We start from the raw sequence: 17815 nt of genomic DNA on the forward strand, positions 1-17815 counted from the left end.
TTACTGTGGCGGATAAGAAACGTGAAGTTGACCAAGCATAAGAATTTAGAAAAAGAGTTTACAAGTGATTCTTACAGCAGTGGTCTAGTGATGTTGTAGTTTGTGGTGTTGAGCAAGATTGGCTGCTGAAAAACTGGCATACAGTTCCAGGTGAGTGATGGGTGGCTTTTGGCGCTTCCATAAATGCCATGGCATCAGGGGCGAATGCTGGTCTTGAAATTCACGCTTGCTCTTGTTATCATTTGGGGAGTGAGAGGTGTGATTAGAGTCTGATTAGTAGAATAATGAATTGCTGACCATTTAAAACTATATATTTAGAAATTTATGTACATTTAATCATACATATACAACATTTATTTTACAAATGATATTCTATCTTTTTCAATTTAGCTACTCAAATACAACTTCTACCCTACGGTTCTTCTTTATGAACTGGTCAATAACATAGTCATAAAAAGTTGGTTGTAACATAATTTTCCAAAGCAACACGCACACTCATAAAGGCTGACTGAAGCTCACTGGCTAGAGCTACTTCGACTGCGTATGGCCTGTGCTTAAGATGACGTGAAGGGAGCAGAAATGGCTATGCGCATGCATGAAATCACAGTGCTGTAGCTAGGACCTGGAAGCTCCGACAACCGAGCAAGCCAAGGTAGCTTTGACTAGACGAGCAAGCTTTGGCCTTCAATACACAACACAAAGTTCAATTATTGCTGCGTGAGCTTAAGATGTCTTCTGTCTACAAAAATAAAAGCTTAAATGGAATGCTTATAAATGCATGCATTTATTAACAAATAAATATTACATTTTTCTCAATTAATGAGCTTGAGCATTAAGCATAGCAAGCATGGAGAATTCATGCTTGCTATGCTTAATGCTCAAGCAGGCAAACGTGGGGAAGCACTGAGCTCTGATAATGAACAAGTTGAGCCCTTAAGAAAATACATCAATGAAGTCATTGAATCTGAGGGTCTTATTTTGTCTCAAGTTTATAATGCAGATGAGATGGGTCTGTTCTATCGCGCTGTTCCCGAAAATGCCCTCACGAACAAACATGAGATTAGCATGCCTGGCAGCAAATTAAACAAGGAGTGCATTTCAGCCCTACTTTGTGCTAATGTCGATGGTACGCATCACCTCAAGCCAGTGATAGTCGGAAGAGCATGAAAGCCTCGTTCTCTGAAGAATGTTATATACCAGTTGCCTGTCATTTATTCCACCTCAAGGAATGCCTGGTTTACAATGACATTTTTTTCCGACTGGTTTTCAGTCACTTCATACCTGAAGTGCAAAACTACCAAGAAGAGGTCCTGAAAATCTCTCCTGATGATATAAAAGCTATTTTACTTCTTGATAATGCATCAGCCCATCCTAAAGCTGAGAAGTTGGTTAGTAAGAATGGAAGAATAAAATGTATCTTCCTTCCTTCAAACATCTATAATACAGCCTATAGACCAGAGAGTCAATATGTTGCCTGCAAGAGGTTGTATAAAAAGAAGTTTCTTGAAAAGGTTATTGTCTTTGAGAACAAAAACGATTTCAAAGAAGATAAGAAGCCAAGACACTTCAAAATTTCTGCTCATACAACATCAAGTCTGCCATCTTTAATTTTGCTGCCACTTGGAAGGAGATAAAGACTACAACATTGACTAATGGCTGGATTGGATGTGAACGAGAATAAGATTTCAGAGGTTTTAAAACCTCTGATTTCCTTGAAACCTTGATGCGAGCTGATGAAATGTCCGTGAGTGACATTGAACAGTGGCTAGACATCGACGAGGCAACCCAGGCTACCAAATTCTCAGCGAGGAAGAGATTGCTGAAGATGTTCTACGGGGCAATCAGGAGGTTGACAACAAGGAAGAAGAAGCGGTTCCAGCTGGTCTGAAACTATCGGTGGTTAGAAAACACATGGACGACATCATCTTGTTCATAGGTGAGTCTTTAGATCCAGAGGTGATTGCTTATTACAAACATTTTCGGCAATTTTGATCGTTAATCATTAAGGAACAGTATAAAAGTGGAAAGCAACTGAAACTTGATGATTTTTTTGAGCCCAATCCTCAGTAAAATGATATTTACATAAAAATGTACTCATTAACATATATTAATACTGTACCACTGAAAGTGTTTTTATTTTCAATACTATTCCTAAGATTTGCGATTTTATGGACAATCCTTAGTCCCTAATAGTCTGGTAAATAGAGAGTTTATTCTGTCTTCTAATTTCCTGTTTCATACTCTTCACAGAATGTACACTGCACATTTGATGTGATTAAAGATTTTTTATTTTGAACAGAAATAAAATTAACATGATCTGTAATGTCGACAGCTCATTTTTTTTTTTCTTTTGCTTCAAAATATTTCAAATAACTATCTTCAATTAAAATCTTAAAGAACAAATAAAATGTATTGTTGACTAAGTGATTAGACAAATTAGCACAAAAATTAAAAATGACATTGGTTCTCCAAGGTAATGCAATATTTAAGTGGAGAAAGTATGCAAGGATCTCTTATTTTCTCCTGACATTAAAAATTTTATAATAAAAGGAGAAAATAAAAATAATTTCTATATTTTTAGTCTATCTGATATAACTAAAAGTGCAGTTACCCAACATAGAACAAGGAGCTGCATTTCTTATTATAGGCAGTGAGACTCAGTCATGATCGCGAAATAATCTGATTAAGTTTTCTCTTCAGTGTGAAGGATTATCACACCTTCTAACCAAATTGCACTTATCTGTGTTCTTTCAACAGATAGCATGCATTGTATACAGATTTTGCCAGATGTATTTAGATGTACTGGCCTGTTTAGGAGGTTAATATACGTATTTTTCAAAGTACACAATTTTACATAAAAATATGCAATTTGATTTTTTAACTTTTACATTTTAAGCACGTAAAAAAAAAAAAAAAAGTAAGGGGTACTGAACTTAAAATTGTTTTAGGACCCCTAGAGCTGGTACTAATTATTCTAACCTTTTCAATTGTCAGTTATACTGAAGATGATCTAGAAGTTTCATATTAAATATTTGGCTTTATATACAATAGATTCCAGTCAATTGAGCCACATCAGGAATAGCATAATTTGGCCCAATTAAACAGCTTCCCTAATTAAATGAAGTTACGCATCAAGAGTTTAAGAGGTATATGTACATAAGACAGAACACAAGTTTCGAGAAGTTTTTCATTCATTGATTTTGTTGGCATTTATGGAGCATATGTTTTTTTTATTTTATTTTGATTGACTAGAAATAAAATCAGCACAGGTATTTAGTGCAGATGTAGCATTGTCTCACTGCATGAACTAGTTGTAATCCAGTAATACTAGCATTCAGGGTAGGCATTCAAGCTCGGGACTGTCATTGTCATCACTTTCATGTTACTCTAATGTTCACTGATGTTTTACTGCAATTTCTTCTACAATTTCCTCCTCAAAATCTTCATTTATATTGCATTGGTCAAACAGTATTGATGGATGCAAACTTTCTTAATTCTGATGTGGTTTATGTCTATAAGAGATGTTAACTATCTGTCGTATATGGCATACCCATGGTTGAATGCTTAAAACCACAGTGAGAAAAACAGTTTTAAATGGTATTGTTCCATATTCCTTACCAACTATTCATAAACTGTATTGCCTAAAAAAATTAAGTTTTGTGTTGACCTAAGCAATTGTCAAGAACTAGTAAAATAAATTTTCATTGTAATTCCATGTCCCAACTCATTAACCAATTTTTAAAAAATTCAGATTTCATCCACACATTTTTGCTCGCATTGTATTGAACTGCTAAACTCTCCATTCTAATCCTTTAAAGCATTGAGGCCTGGTCCTTTTTTTTTTTCTCCCTAGTTACTAACAGCTTTTATTTACAATATCTTGACATATTTTAACAGCATAACACCATTACATGATACTTTGCTTTCTTTGATTGAAACAGAGTAGCATGTTTATAAAACAGACCAGTTTTGTCAGCATTGCAGATGTCATCAGCGCTAAATTTTGAAGCAAGATTGTCTAATTTTTCTAACACTCCATATGATGGTAGAGGTTACCAGTTGGTCCAAATAAACGATAAAAATTCTTGTTCTCATTTTGTTTTTGTTCTTTGGGATTTGTTTCAATAAAGCTGCCCTGATTAACTGATGGACCATTTAACTGGAATCTACTGTACTTTAGTAATTCAGCCTTCCTAACTCAGTTTTTTCAATGGTGCTTTGGTGAGAAAGATTTAAGTGCGAATCCCATCTCTGATGTGAAGAACCTTTATCATGGCTTTTTAATTAAAGGTGAGTTAGCTGGTCTCATACAGAGTTGGAGGGTTTCTTCTAGGAACTTGATTTTTTTGTTTCTCCAAAAAGCAGCAACCTTCATTAGTGTTATTTCAACTGTTTATGACATTTGTTTCATTAGAAGCTGAGTTATAGTGCCAAGAGTGACAGTGTGTTTTGACGAACAGTCAGAAAATGAGTTTCAAACAGAGAGCTGTGATTGACTTTTGTGTTAAACTTGATAAAAGTTTACTGAAATGCTTCAAAAAGCATATGGTGATGAATGCTTATCCTGTACTCAAGTTTACGAAAGGTTTAAGCGATTCAAAGTGGTTGTGAGACGCTTGTGGATGACAAAGCCAGGCCTTCCAAAAACTGGACTGAGCAAAATTAACATCCAAAAAGTGCATGATTTCATCAAAGAAAACCCGAAATTGTTCATGAGATAGATTGATCGAAGATGAATTGTGGATTCCAAAATCAACTGTGTATAACATTTTGACTGAGAGTTTGGGTCTTCATAAATTGATTTCGCATTTTTGTTCCCCACAACTTCACCAACGACCAAAAAATGTATCGAATTGAACACTGCAAGGACCTCATTAAAACTGCTCGTAAGGATTCAAACTTGCTTGAAATGATTATTACTGGTGACGAAACATGGTGTTTTGAGTATGAGCCTGAAACAAAGCGCTAGAGTGGTGAGTGGAGACCTCCAGAAGAGGGGAATCCAAAAAAAAAAAAAAAAAGTCCCTTGGAGAAGTCAAAAGTAAAGACAATGCTGATTTGTTTCTGCGATTCCAAGGGCATTATCCACAAAGAATTCGTTCCAAATGGTCAATGGTGAGTTTTATCTCGAAGTTTTGAAGAGATTATTAGCGAGAATTCATCGTATATGGCATGAATATTGTGATGCAGGCAGCTGGCCAGTTTTGTACAATAATGCACCATCTCATTGTTCGAACATTGCGAGACAGTTTTTGAGCCAAAACCAAGTTTCTGTATTGGATCACTCGTTGTATTCGCCTGATTTAGCACCCTGTGAAGTCTTTCTCTTTCCTGGACTTCATTTTCCGATGAAAGGAAAGTGATATGATACCATTGAAAAGCAAGTTCAAGCAGCAGTAACCACGACCCTTAACAGCATCCCAAAAACCGATATATAAAAAAACTCATTTTAATGAATTAATTGACCGTGCCAAATGCTGTATCGAAGCTGAGGGAGAGTATATTGATTGAAATAAATGATTTGAATAATTATTGGCCTGTGTTTTATTTTCTATGAAAAGTTCGGTTTCTTTTTGGACAGAGGATGTATAATAATTCCCTAGTCATCACGTAGCATTGCTATCCCACAAACCACCCCACAAAATTGTGGGAAAATACATTTTAGAATAAATCTTCTTGTATCTGCTTCTTCACACACAGCATATATTTTATTGGTACATATATGCGTGTCCGAACAACTCATCACGGGAAAAACTAATTGCACAAAAATTCTTCGGATATGTATGTGAAAAAAAATTTTTTTTTCCCCATCATCATCATCTTCCTTTATACTCTCTTTTACCTTGTGGTGTCGAGGGTCCATTGATCATCGGACCTCACTCAGTTTACAGGATAAGGTGGTGTATCCTATGGCCTGTAGTGTTGAGTTCTCAAGGCCAGTTTGCCTGCTTTGCGGGATGAAAAACCCCAGAATAAACTGGGGAAAAAACCCTGCTGTCCACACCCAAGACTGGCTAACTTGGCTATGGCTGAGGAAGATCCTTCAGCTCCTCCTGTCACCGACGGGAATCGAACCTAGGACACTCCTTCCCCAGGCATATGGTTGCAAAGCGCATAGCCACTAGGCTAACCGCGCGGATCTTTTTCCCATATATAAAAAAAAAAAAAATTTCAATTATATTTAGCTTTCTGAAATTTTTTATTCCTTATAAAGTTATTAATATTCTTTCTTACTTAGATACTACAGGCTCTATAGATGTACTATTAATTGTTACAAAACTGGGTATTGGATAGGATGGTCAGGGAGAAAGGACACCATATTTAAGAATATTTAGGGATAATAGTTATAATCAACTAATATTTATAGTTAAGTATTTACATATTCCTATTAATAGTTATTAGGGAGAATAAAATATTTAAGGATAGTTAAGGAGAAAGGGCACAATATTTAAGAATATTTATTCTTCTAACCATTCATTGTTCTTCTGTTCTGTGCATTTAGACACACATCCATGTGTGATATTTTTTTTATCTGAACTAATTCAGAAGTTGACGTGTTTCAGTTACTGAATACAAGTGTATTTTAAAAATGATTCCAATTTTCCTGCATATGAAAGATATGTTGTACGCTATTATTGTTTACGGAGCTAGTTTAAGATCATAGGTTCACTTTTGAGTAATTATATTAAAGAAAATTATAATAAAATTACATAAATCCTATCATCATTATGTAAATCAGCATGAGCTAAATTGCCATCTGTGGGTGCAATACCAGTTTTTACCTTTACCTCCAATACTAGTATTCTATATTACCAAGAAATTTTAAATTTCATATTTAGTCTTTACTGGGGAAAAAAAATAGATGCATGCTCCCAAAGTGAAATAAGTAAATAATTACTTCTCTTGTGAAGCATTCAAAAATACACTGTAATCAGAAATATCATGTCATTAACAACCGACTAGATAGCGTACCCTCTCCCACAATGAGCTGTGTCTCTGTCGTGTAATAATTTCTTGTGGGTATAAAATAGAAATGGAATAAAAAATTTTAAAAAAAGTTGTCCAGTGCACAAAATCATAAGCGTCATGCTGCGAAAGAAGCAAATATTAAGAAACAAACTGGGGCTCTTAATAAATTTATTAAAATATTCTGATGCAGATTGTAACCAACTCGATAAATCAGAATTGAAGAACCGTGCACATGATCCAGTTTGCATGAAGGTACTATTGCAACCATTGAACAAGATAATTGAACTTGATTTAAGTGAAAAATAGTTAGGATTTAGTCAACTACAACAAGATTTAGTTGTAGTTGACCACGAAACTAACACATTGTTAGTCTCTGTGAATTTAGATCCAGGTGAATGGTGAAATATTGATGAAAAATTACGAGTTGTTTTAATTGAAATGGGGCCTGTTCAAAATAAAAATATAATATATCCCAGAGATACATATGGTCGTAAATTTGGCGACATGTATTATAAGAGAAAAATGGAAAACAAGAGCTCATGCCAAGAACATGGCTCATTTATTCCAAACTTAAATTCTGTTTTTTGCTTTTGTTGCAAACTTGTTGCATCAACTGAATCACCCACTGAGTCTTGTAGAAGGTTGTAACGATTGGAGAAATGTAAGTACAACTCGCATGAAAAATTTCTTAAAATCGAAGGAACTTGATAAAAATTAAAAAAAAAAAAAAAAAACTACTATTGATTTCCAGACTCAAAGCATGTATGAAATGGAAAAGAAACATTGGACTAGTGTTTTAGAACGCTTGATTGAAATTATAAAATTCTTTGGTAGCCAAAATTTAGCTTTTTGCAGATCATCTGATAAATTATATGAAAGAAATAACGGAAATTTTTTAAAATTAGTCGAACTGTTTGGGAAGCTTGATCCCATTATGGGAAAATAATGTTGAAAGGGCCCTACAAGAAACAATAGAGTACACTGTTTGAGTAAAGACAGTCAAAATGAAATATTTGAAAATTTAAGTAATGCAATCAGGGATACAATTTTATTATCAATTCTAAAATCTAAATATTTTTCCATAATTTTAGACTGCACACCTGATACAAGTAAAACAGAACAAATGACCATTATTATTCGCTTTGTTTCTTGTGACAATGGAATTGTCAAGATCAGGGAAAATGTTTTAGATTTTGCAGATATATCAGATTCCACAGGACGTGGTTTATGTGCAACAATAATGGAACATTCCCATTGAAGACGTGAGGTCAAGGGTATGACAATGGGGCAAATATGGGCTCCAAAATTTTGCTTTTGAACAAAAATCCTGTAGCTTTTTATGTGCCATGTGCTGCTCATACTCTAAATTTAATCATTAACGATGCAGCCAAAGTGAATGCAGATACATTAGTTTCTTTGCAATTATTCAAGAAATATACAATTCTTTTCATTCTCTTACAAACGTTGGGCAATCCTTTTAAAGTTCGTAAAAAAATTTAACATTGAAACAGACATCAGAAACGCGATGGGAAAGTAAAATTAATGCAATCTGCCCTGTACGATATCAGTTAGGAGAAATTATGATGCACTTTTTGAAATTTTAAATAATGAAAATTTTAATAAAGAAACTCAGCATGAAGCACAAACATTATGAGCTAAAATAAAGGACTACAAATTTATTTGCTCTCTTATAACTTGGTATGATTTACTTAACAGAATAAACCCTGTGAGTAAAATGCTTCAAGACAAAAATATGAACATTGCACTTGCTTTAGAATCTATCAAAAACTTAAAAATATTCTTAGAGTATCGATCAGATACAAATTTTAAAGAAGTTCTAAAAACAGCAAAATAACTGAGTGAAGAGGTGGATGGAGAACAAGAATTTAAAACTGGTATGGAAGTTCGACGACGAAAGAAGACACGACAATTTGACTATGAGCATCATGACAAAACGCCACAATCGCCAGAAGATAAATTTAGAGTGAATGTGTTTTATACACTTCTACACATTGCAATGTGTTCATTAATAGAAGGTTTTGTACAACTAAAAACATAATATGATAATTTCAATTTATTGTATAGATTACTACAAATTAATAACGAAGATTTATTGTGCTTTCCAGGATATTTTTCGGAAGGATAATTTAAATATTCAAAAGCCCTTTCGATATTCTTAATTTTATTGTGTCCAATAATTTATCTTTCCCTAACTTTTCATTTGCTTTAAGAATACTATTAAACTTAACTGTTAGTGTAGCGAGCAGTGAATGTTCCTTTTCCAAGTTGAAATAGATTAAAACCTACTTAAGAACAAGTATGTCACAAAAAAGGCTTGTTAGTTTGGCGTTAATAGCTATTGAAAATGATATATGTGCGGAATTAGATGTTAAGACCATTATTTCTGATTTTGTGAATATAAAATCAAAAACCTTAAAATTTTAATAAAAAAAAAATTTCAAGTATATTTATGTAATTTAATTTATTTTCTGTTATTCTGTAAAGATATTATTTTTTGAATACTTATTAAATGTTCTAATTATTTCTGAATTCTTTTATTATTTTCTCATCTATCTTGAGTTTATTTTAATTTCCTAAAAGATAGTTCCACTTATAAAAATTATTACAGGTTACTAAGAATTTAGTAACTTGTAAAATGCAAGAATTTTTTTAAACTTTAGTTTAAATAAATTTTAACTTTAATTAAAATTCATTTTAATTTTGTTAGCGATTTGGGTTGGTGAGAAGGCTATAATCCTTGGGGGGGGGGCTAGTGTGTGTGTATATAAAATCAGTGGTGTTGCATACCCATTTCAGTTGGGTGTGCTATCGTATGGCTTATGCAACCCACACTACAAAATTCACATCAATTTGACTATATGATTGCATTTTTATTGATGTATAAAAGTTTTAAAAGTGCATAGCATGGATTGGCACTTATCTTAATTGTAACCAAATCTGCATAGAGTAGGGACAATGTATTTGTTTTTAGATGAATTAGAAAACAATAATGAAGGAGAATGCTATATTTTTTTTTGTATATTTGAATTACTCAAAGGTGTGAATATAACAGTAAATTGGAAAAGGATGTGGCTCACCTCCTTCAACTACAGTCAATCTGCAAAAACTCTAGCAGAAAATGGGACATTAAGTAGATCAACACTTTTCCTATTGTAAATGTATGCAAAAAAAAAAGTTAGAAAATTATGTAGTAAAGACTTATATGTAAAAACTTGCCTATCATGTCAGTTCACACATCATGCATGCAAATGACAATGTTCAGTTGGATTGGTTGACACAACAACGAAAAAATTTTATGCTATTACATGAAATATCCCACCACCGTATTTTTAGAATGGTGGTGGGAAAATGCTACCACTATTGCCTTACCACACTACAATATAATCTAGTTGTAAGCATCTTTTAGTGTTTTTATAGATTATATGATTTTAAATGTTATGACTATGAATTGATATCATAAATTATGGATTGCATATAAAAAATTTTTTTCCTATTTCAGGTATATCTTTTAGAAAATTATGTTTTTGCGGAATTGCATTTTGGAAAGTGAACGTACATTCGATGATGTGGGAACACTAACTAAACAATTATCTCTCATTTCAGTGATATAAGAGATCTTTTTTTGTGTGTTAGTTGTCTGAAATGAAAACACAAGAACTTCATGATGGATGAAGCTTTTCTCAGGAAATTACTTGAGTGTGGTGTGTGTTTTGAACAGATGACCAGCAATAGTAAAATGCTACCATGTCAGCATACCTTTTGTAAACGATGCCTTGATGAATTATTTAAGGAAAGTAAAGAAATACAGTGTCCAGAATGTAAAATACCAATTGAAAAGAAAGTAGAAGACCTTCCATATAATCTATTACTTATTCGTTTATTAGAAGGAATTAAGAACTCAAAAATTGAACAGTCTAAGGCCTATAGCTCTCTGTTATCACCTAACAAGTCACCATTAAGTTCATATTCAGAGTCATCATACAAATTAGCAGATACATTAGTAAGTCAGGTAAGGAAAAAAAAAAGTGTTGCTTTATAGATAATTAGGCTCTCCTTTGCTGTACAACACTGTTTAGCATTTTTTGTAAATAATTTACAAAAATTGAGTTCCATAATTTAAAGTTATCCATTATTATAACCATCTTGTTGCTTACCAAACTCATCTGTCTGAACATTTTAGAATCATCTCCTTCTGTATTCTCTGGCTTGTAGCAACATCCCACTAAATATCTAAAATTTGTGCTAACTTCAACCTCACAGCAAATGTCCTCAAAGCCACTATCATTATTGCTTTCTTTAGGTTCCACCTTGAGAGAACATATGGATTTCCCACTTTGAAGGAAGTGGTCAGAGATTGTTTGAGAGAATATCAGACTGCAGGTCCATGTGGTTAGCCTAGTGGCTATGTACTTGGCAACTGTATGCCTGGGAAAGGAGTATCCTGGGTTTGATTCCTGTTGCCAACATTGAGGAGTGTTAAACTGTGAATGAAATTGTTTTGTATGTTTTATTCTTCATTCACATTTAACATAATCTGCCATATCCTAAGCAAGACATGTTTATATATTATTTGTTAGTCTCTTGCTTAAGATTTATTATTCATGTATTTTCCTTGAATTTTATCAATTATTATTTAATTATATAATTTTAATATGTTATGTTAATGAAAGGACTCTGTAGAAAATACCATGTTTTATTGCTATATTCCTTCAGTAATATTATAAAATATTCTATGTAAGTTACTTATGTGCCTTATGTGAACTGTAAAATTGGTTTTATTTATTATATTTGTAAATGGAAATGAAGAAAAAATTAACTATAATATTTTTTGTTATTATTTTTCATTACTGAGTGTAAAGGTATAATCATCATCATCATCATCATCAAATTCCTGCCATGTACCCTCAAGGGGTGTATAGGATATGACAGTACTACATGAAAAAATTACATCATTACTAACTTCCTGTCTACAATTTTCCTCCAAATCAGTCTGTTACTTGTCAAGACTCCAACATTATCAGATCTTATATTTCTATCGTCTAAGGCACTTTGTACCGTATCAATCCACCTATATCTTGGTCTTCCTCTGGGTCGTTTTCCTGCAAACCTGGCAGAGAACACTTGTTTTGCTAATCTTTCCTCTCCCATTCTATTTAAGTGACCATACCATCTGAGATTAGCTCTGCTAACGCATTCCTGGATGCTGACAATGTCAAGTTCTTTCCTAATATCCTCATTTTTAATATGATATTGCCATTGATGCCATCTGTTCACGCCTCTAATCTTTCTCAGGACTCTCATATCTGCGGTCTCTAGTCTTTGGTCAAGTGTTTTACTTCTGACCCAGCTCTCAGATCCAAAAGTTAAAATTGGTTTGAACACAGTCTTGTATACAGCTAATTTAGTGTTCCGACTAATTTCTTTCTTATTCCATATGAATTTATTCAATTGACTTCCCACGATACCAGCTTTGCTGATTCTGTTGTCTATTTCTATATTTAGTTTACCATCTTCACTAAAAATTGTGCCTAAGTAGCTGAAATGTTTTACTTGTTCCACAGGTTCTCCATTCACAACACAGTTGACATTTTCAATGATTCTGCCTATTTTCATTGTCTTTGTCTTTTTATTGCTGACCTTCATACCATATCTATTACAACAGCTATTCAATTTAGTCAGAGAATCTTGCAGATTTGTATTGGATTTATTTAGAAGTATAACATCATCCGCATAAAGCAAAGAGCTGACATTAACATCTCCAATTTTGATATCAGGTTTAATACCACATTCCTTCATAATGTGATCCATATAGATAATGAATAACAGAGGGGATAATGTACATCCTTGTCTCACACCAGATTTAACATTAAACCATCTTCCTGTACTTCCTTCAATTCTAACTGCTGACTCACAACTCAAATAAAGACTAAGTATTGCTTGATATAATGCCCCATTGACACCATATAACTGCAGCGTATTGAATAGTTTCTCTCTTGGCACTTTGTCATATGCCTTTTCCAAATCGACAAAACTTAAATACAGATCTTTGTTACATTCCCATGCTTTCTCGACTATTTGTCGTAAAGTGAAGATCTGATCCTGACAGCCTCTATTTGGCCTGAATCCAGCTTGTTCTTCACCAAGCTTTTCTTCCACAATTCTTCTCAACCGTTTCTCAAGTATACTTGCATAGATCTTGCCAGGAACACTCAGTAGGGAAATACCTCTGTAATTCTCACATTCAGTTTTATTTCCCTTTTTATATATGGGTACTATGAGAGCTCTACTCCAATCATCGGGAATTCGTCCCTCTGTCCAGGCTTTCTGAACTATGCAGTGCAGCCACTGTAAGACTCTTATACCACCATACTTCAGCATTTCTGGTCGAATATCATCTACTCCTGCTGCCTTTCCACATTTCAAGCCTTTGATGGCTTTTTCGACTTCAAGTATGGATATGTATTCCTGACTGCATGCCTGGTCAGTGTTTTTTATCACTGTGCTGTCATCACTGCTTGTTTCATTTAGCAGTTTTTCAAAGTAATTACTCCATACTTCAAGGATATCTTTTTCTCCTGTTTTCATTTCACCTTTATCATCTCTAATTCCTTTTACAGCACTCTTTCCTCCATTCCTAAGCTTCTTCAACAACCTCCAGAATATTTTGCCACCTTCTTGATATTTATTTTCTATATTCTTGCCAAAGTCCTCCCATGACTTTTGTTTAGCTAGTTTTACACACTGCTTAGCTTTCTTACATTTGTCTCTGTATTCTGTAAGAGTAAAAGCTGACTTATTTGCCAGGAACTTTTGATATGCTTTCTTCTTTTCCTTCACTGCCTCTTTAACTTCCTGTGTCCACCAGGGAGTTCTGATTTTTTTATCTTTGCATACAACCTCACCACATGCCTCTCTGGCAGAATCAATCAATGTTTCCTTCAGAGTTTGCCACTGAATCTCCAAGGTTTGATTCCTGTTCTCAAACTCTTTCATTTTCTTTTCAATAATATTTCTGTATTTTAGTCTACAGTTTACATCTGAGAGCTGCTCAACTTTTATTCGCTTTAAAACTTTCTTACATGTTATTCTTTTCAATATGAAATTCAATTTTATCCTGCTCAAGACTAAATAGTGATCACTTCCAATTTCAAATCCTCTGTACACTCTGGTGTCCTGCACCAGGGAGAAAACATCACTATCAACAATAACATAGTCAATGAGACTTTTCTTATTCCTAGCCTCTTCTCTCCATGTGAATTTGTGCACATTTTTATGTTGGAACATGGTGTTAGTAATAACCAGTCCATGTCCTGAGCAGAAATCCAACAGATATTTGCCATTATTATTAGCTTTGCTCTTTTCTCCAAATTTTCCCAAAATATTTTTGTATGTCTCACAATCATTTCCTACTCTACTATTTAGATCCCCAACAAGGATCAACTTTTCCTTTTTCATTGTGTCAGTTGCTTTTTCTAAAGCCTCAAAAAATTCCTCCACTTCTACCTTAGTAGAACCTTCTGTGGGACCATAGGCACAAATAAGTCTCATTGTCCAGTTCCCCATTCTCATATTTGCCCACATTACTCTACTTGAGACTGATTGCCATTCAAGAAGATTAGCCTCGTATTTTGTGTTGAATACTATGGCTACTCCTTCTTTTCCTTGATTGTTATTGCCTGAATATAACATTTTGTATTTATTGCTCAGAAAGATCTCACCAGTTTTGGTCTTTTTTGTTTCAGTCACCCCTATTATGTCGATCTGGTACTTATCTAATTCCTCAGCTAGCTCCATTTCTTTGCCATTCAGGCTTCTTACGTTGATAGTACCGATCTTTAACTCTGGTGATGTTGAGTTGGGGTTTGTTTTCAGATTTGTTCCAGTAGCTGACTTTTCGCTGTTCGCCCTGGTTCCCTGGCGAAAACAACGGGGGCCTTGTTTAACCGGGCGACGCCCGAGCCGGCATGAAATTTTGTCATGTTGTACCATCATTTTTTATTTTGGTTTAACCAATAAGAATACAATTTGGTCGGCTAAATCCCAAATTGCCAGCCCATCCTCGTTCGTTCAGTATCAAAGTAGATACCCAACAGGGTGCACCACGAGAAGGTGAGGATTGGGCATTAGGTCAGAAGCCCTGGTCGGTTCTCCGCATTCCTTTAAAGGCTATGTGGAGGTCTCCTCTCAGTTATACAGCTTTGACCCTTAAGCACCCCCTTATATAATTTTTGTTTCGATCGTTGTCATGGAGACAGAAATAAAATAGAACGTGCTAGCTGCGGTAATTGGAAGTAAGGAATTAATGAGTTGGACGAGTGAACAAGTTTAGGCGGGAAGAAGGAAGGTGAAAGTAAATAAAGAGACTGAAGGGCAGGAAGATTCAGAACGCTACAGAGATGAGGAGAAAACTTATAGGCGACTGAGAGTGAGGTCAGCAGTGGCAGTAATAGGAATTTTAGTGCTTTGATGAGATTAACAAAAGACTGGAAGATTAATAGGATATCCAGAATAATTTCATTAAGTTCTAGAATTACTACGTATTCCTATATCGCTTTGAAGAAGGATTATGCAAAGCTCAATTTGTTATGCAGTAGTAAACATGGAACAATTATTCTGCCTTATAGCAAGTCCGTCAAGATTTGAGTAGCGCAATAAATATTAATTCAGTTATCTCCATGAAGAATTCTTTTAAATAGTGATGCATCGGAGTAATAAGTGAATAAAGTTTTTGATATGTGCTCGCATTGAATCTGATGTGCTAAGGATTAATCCCAGTAAGAACAGTCCTACTTTATTCTATTTCAGCACGAAGATTTAAGTGATAGCTCCGTCTCTAATATTCTAACATTTGCAGTGCCATTTTGCTGAGTTTAGCCGAAGTTTGAAACTTGAAAGTATTTCCCCTTGAAGTAATAGCTGCTGCCATTAATAATTTAATAAGTGCAGCTAAGTAATACTAGTAAATTTGTTTACTAAGAAATTCTGAAGTTTTGAAATGTACGAACAGTTTTTATCATTAGGAGAACTATGAATTTAGCGTCTGAAGACATGATGTTTGATTGTATGTGAATGTTTTGACCTGAAGAACTAAGTCATTTGTATTATCTTATTTTGGGAGTTATAATTTTATGTACTTGTCATATAACCTTGTATTAAATGTTTTGTTTTATTGATTTCAGTACTGTATGTACCTGATTCTTTTTCATTGCACCGTTCATAAAAAGTTTGGATCTTGTGGGAACCTTAAGTGTAAAATATTAAATTCGGCCTATATGATTAATGAGACTGCCAAATTAATTCAAGATTGATTTCACTATTCTGCATAGGCTATTCTAAATATAGGGTGGCGCAGTATAAACATAAATTTCCCTATATTTTGATTAGTAATCAACTAGCAATTAATTGTTTTATTAAGAACAACTTTACATCAAGATGGCGGATTCAAAACCAGGAAGTACGTTCCAACAGAAGCTTAAGAATCTTTCTTAGACATAGACAAGTTAGCTGGTCTTGGGTGTGGACAGCAGGGTTTTTCCTCCCCAGTTTATCTGGTGTTTTTCCTTCTGCAAGCAGATAAATTGACCCCATGAACACATGCAGCTACAGCCATAGAATATACCATAAGGCATAGGGCTAGTCACCTTATCTTCGGGACAGGTACTTAGAAGGGTTTAAGATAGCTCTGTAACAGGCCAGTAGGCCTAACACGTATAAGGGAGAAGAAGTATCAGACTACATACCAAAGGTCAGGATAAACCAAGCTGGGGATTAAGTGGATGAATAGAGATATAAGGCAAGAGCTGCAAAAAAAGAAAACACTATGGAGAGAATATAAAGGAAAAGGTAATCAGCATATTTTATGAGCAGCACAAAGTGCAAGCAAGAAGAATGACTGCTATGGTTAAAAAAAAAAAAAAAAAAGGCCAAATGAAATTATAAGAGAAAATTAACTCAGCAGGCAGAATTAATTCTAAAAGAATCTTTATTATGTAACAAGTAAGAGGAAAAATCACTATAGTGTAGGGGTGGCCACAACATGGCTCACGAGCCACAGGTATACGCAACTCTTCCCAATCCGCCAGGAAAAAATAAACAAAAAGACTAGAGTGGACAACAAAAATGACAAACAAAATAAAAAGAGAGAAAAACAGGGTTAATAAAAATTACTGCAATGAAAAAAGTTTAATTCGAAACGCATTAAATGAAGCTCACTTGGAACAATTAAAATAATTTTAAAATCGAAACACAATGATTTTAGTTAGTTAGTTATTTACTAGTAGAGGCCTTCCTTATGATTTTAGTTAGTTAGTTATTTACTAGTAGAGGCCTTCCTTGTATCCATTTTCTTAGTGAGCTCCTTAAAATTATGTGTGTAATTAGTCAAAGCAGTTCTTACAAGCTCGTTACAACCTTGCCATGCTCGCACTCACTCCCGAACCATCGCATCGGTTACGGCTCTTCTAAGCTTTATCAGAATTATTTTGGCTCCAAAGGGATGCGTAGTTGGCACTCCTGCTATAGTGGGATGAATTTATTCAATACCAATGGTAGGAAGGGAACAGATGCAAAAGAAATAGTTGAGTTGCTGAGTGATCATTTTGCAAAGGTGTGTCATCCAGGTGGAGATTTTACAGTTGCTGATGTGAGAGAGATGCATGCCAAAATTGAGGTATATAAACAGGTGCTCAGCATATTGAAAAATATCATTGTGAATACAGCAGTGGGACTGGGTGGCATGTCAGCTCATGTACTATGTGAATGTGCAAGACAATTAGCATTGCCTCTGATGAAGTTGTTCAGTCTAAGTCTCAGCTGGCAGGTTCCA

General features: G+C 34.4%; 1 protein-coding gene across 5 annotated transcripts in view; it reads left to right on the forward strand.

The window, feature by feature from the left end:
- Nucleotides 1-17815, forward strand: part of LOC150104774 (uncharacterized) — a 334262-nt gene that overhangs the window by 24979 nt on the left and 291468 nt on the right. For all 5 annotated transcript variants that reach the window (XM_090395341.1, XM_090395343.1, XM_090395345.1 and 2 more), the window contains exon 2: nt 10490-10999. In XM_090395341.1, coding sequence (XP_090251467.1) covers nt 10652-10999 — 348 coding nt within the window. In that variant the 5' untranslated portion in view covers nt 10490-10651. The remainder of the gene's footprint in view (nt 1-10489; nt 11000-17815) is intronic.

The sequence above is a fragment of the Typopeltis vanoorti genome, chromosome 7 (genome assembly GCF_054136105.1).
Source record: "Typopeltis vanoorti isolate ZY-2024b chromosome 7, IOZ_Tvanoo_1.0, whole genome shotgun sequence".
Classification (NCBI taxonomy): domain Eukaryota; kingdom Metazoa; phylum Arthropoda; class Arachnida; order Uropygi; family Thelyphonidae; genus Typopeltis; species Typopeltis vanoorti.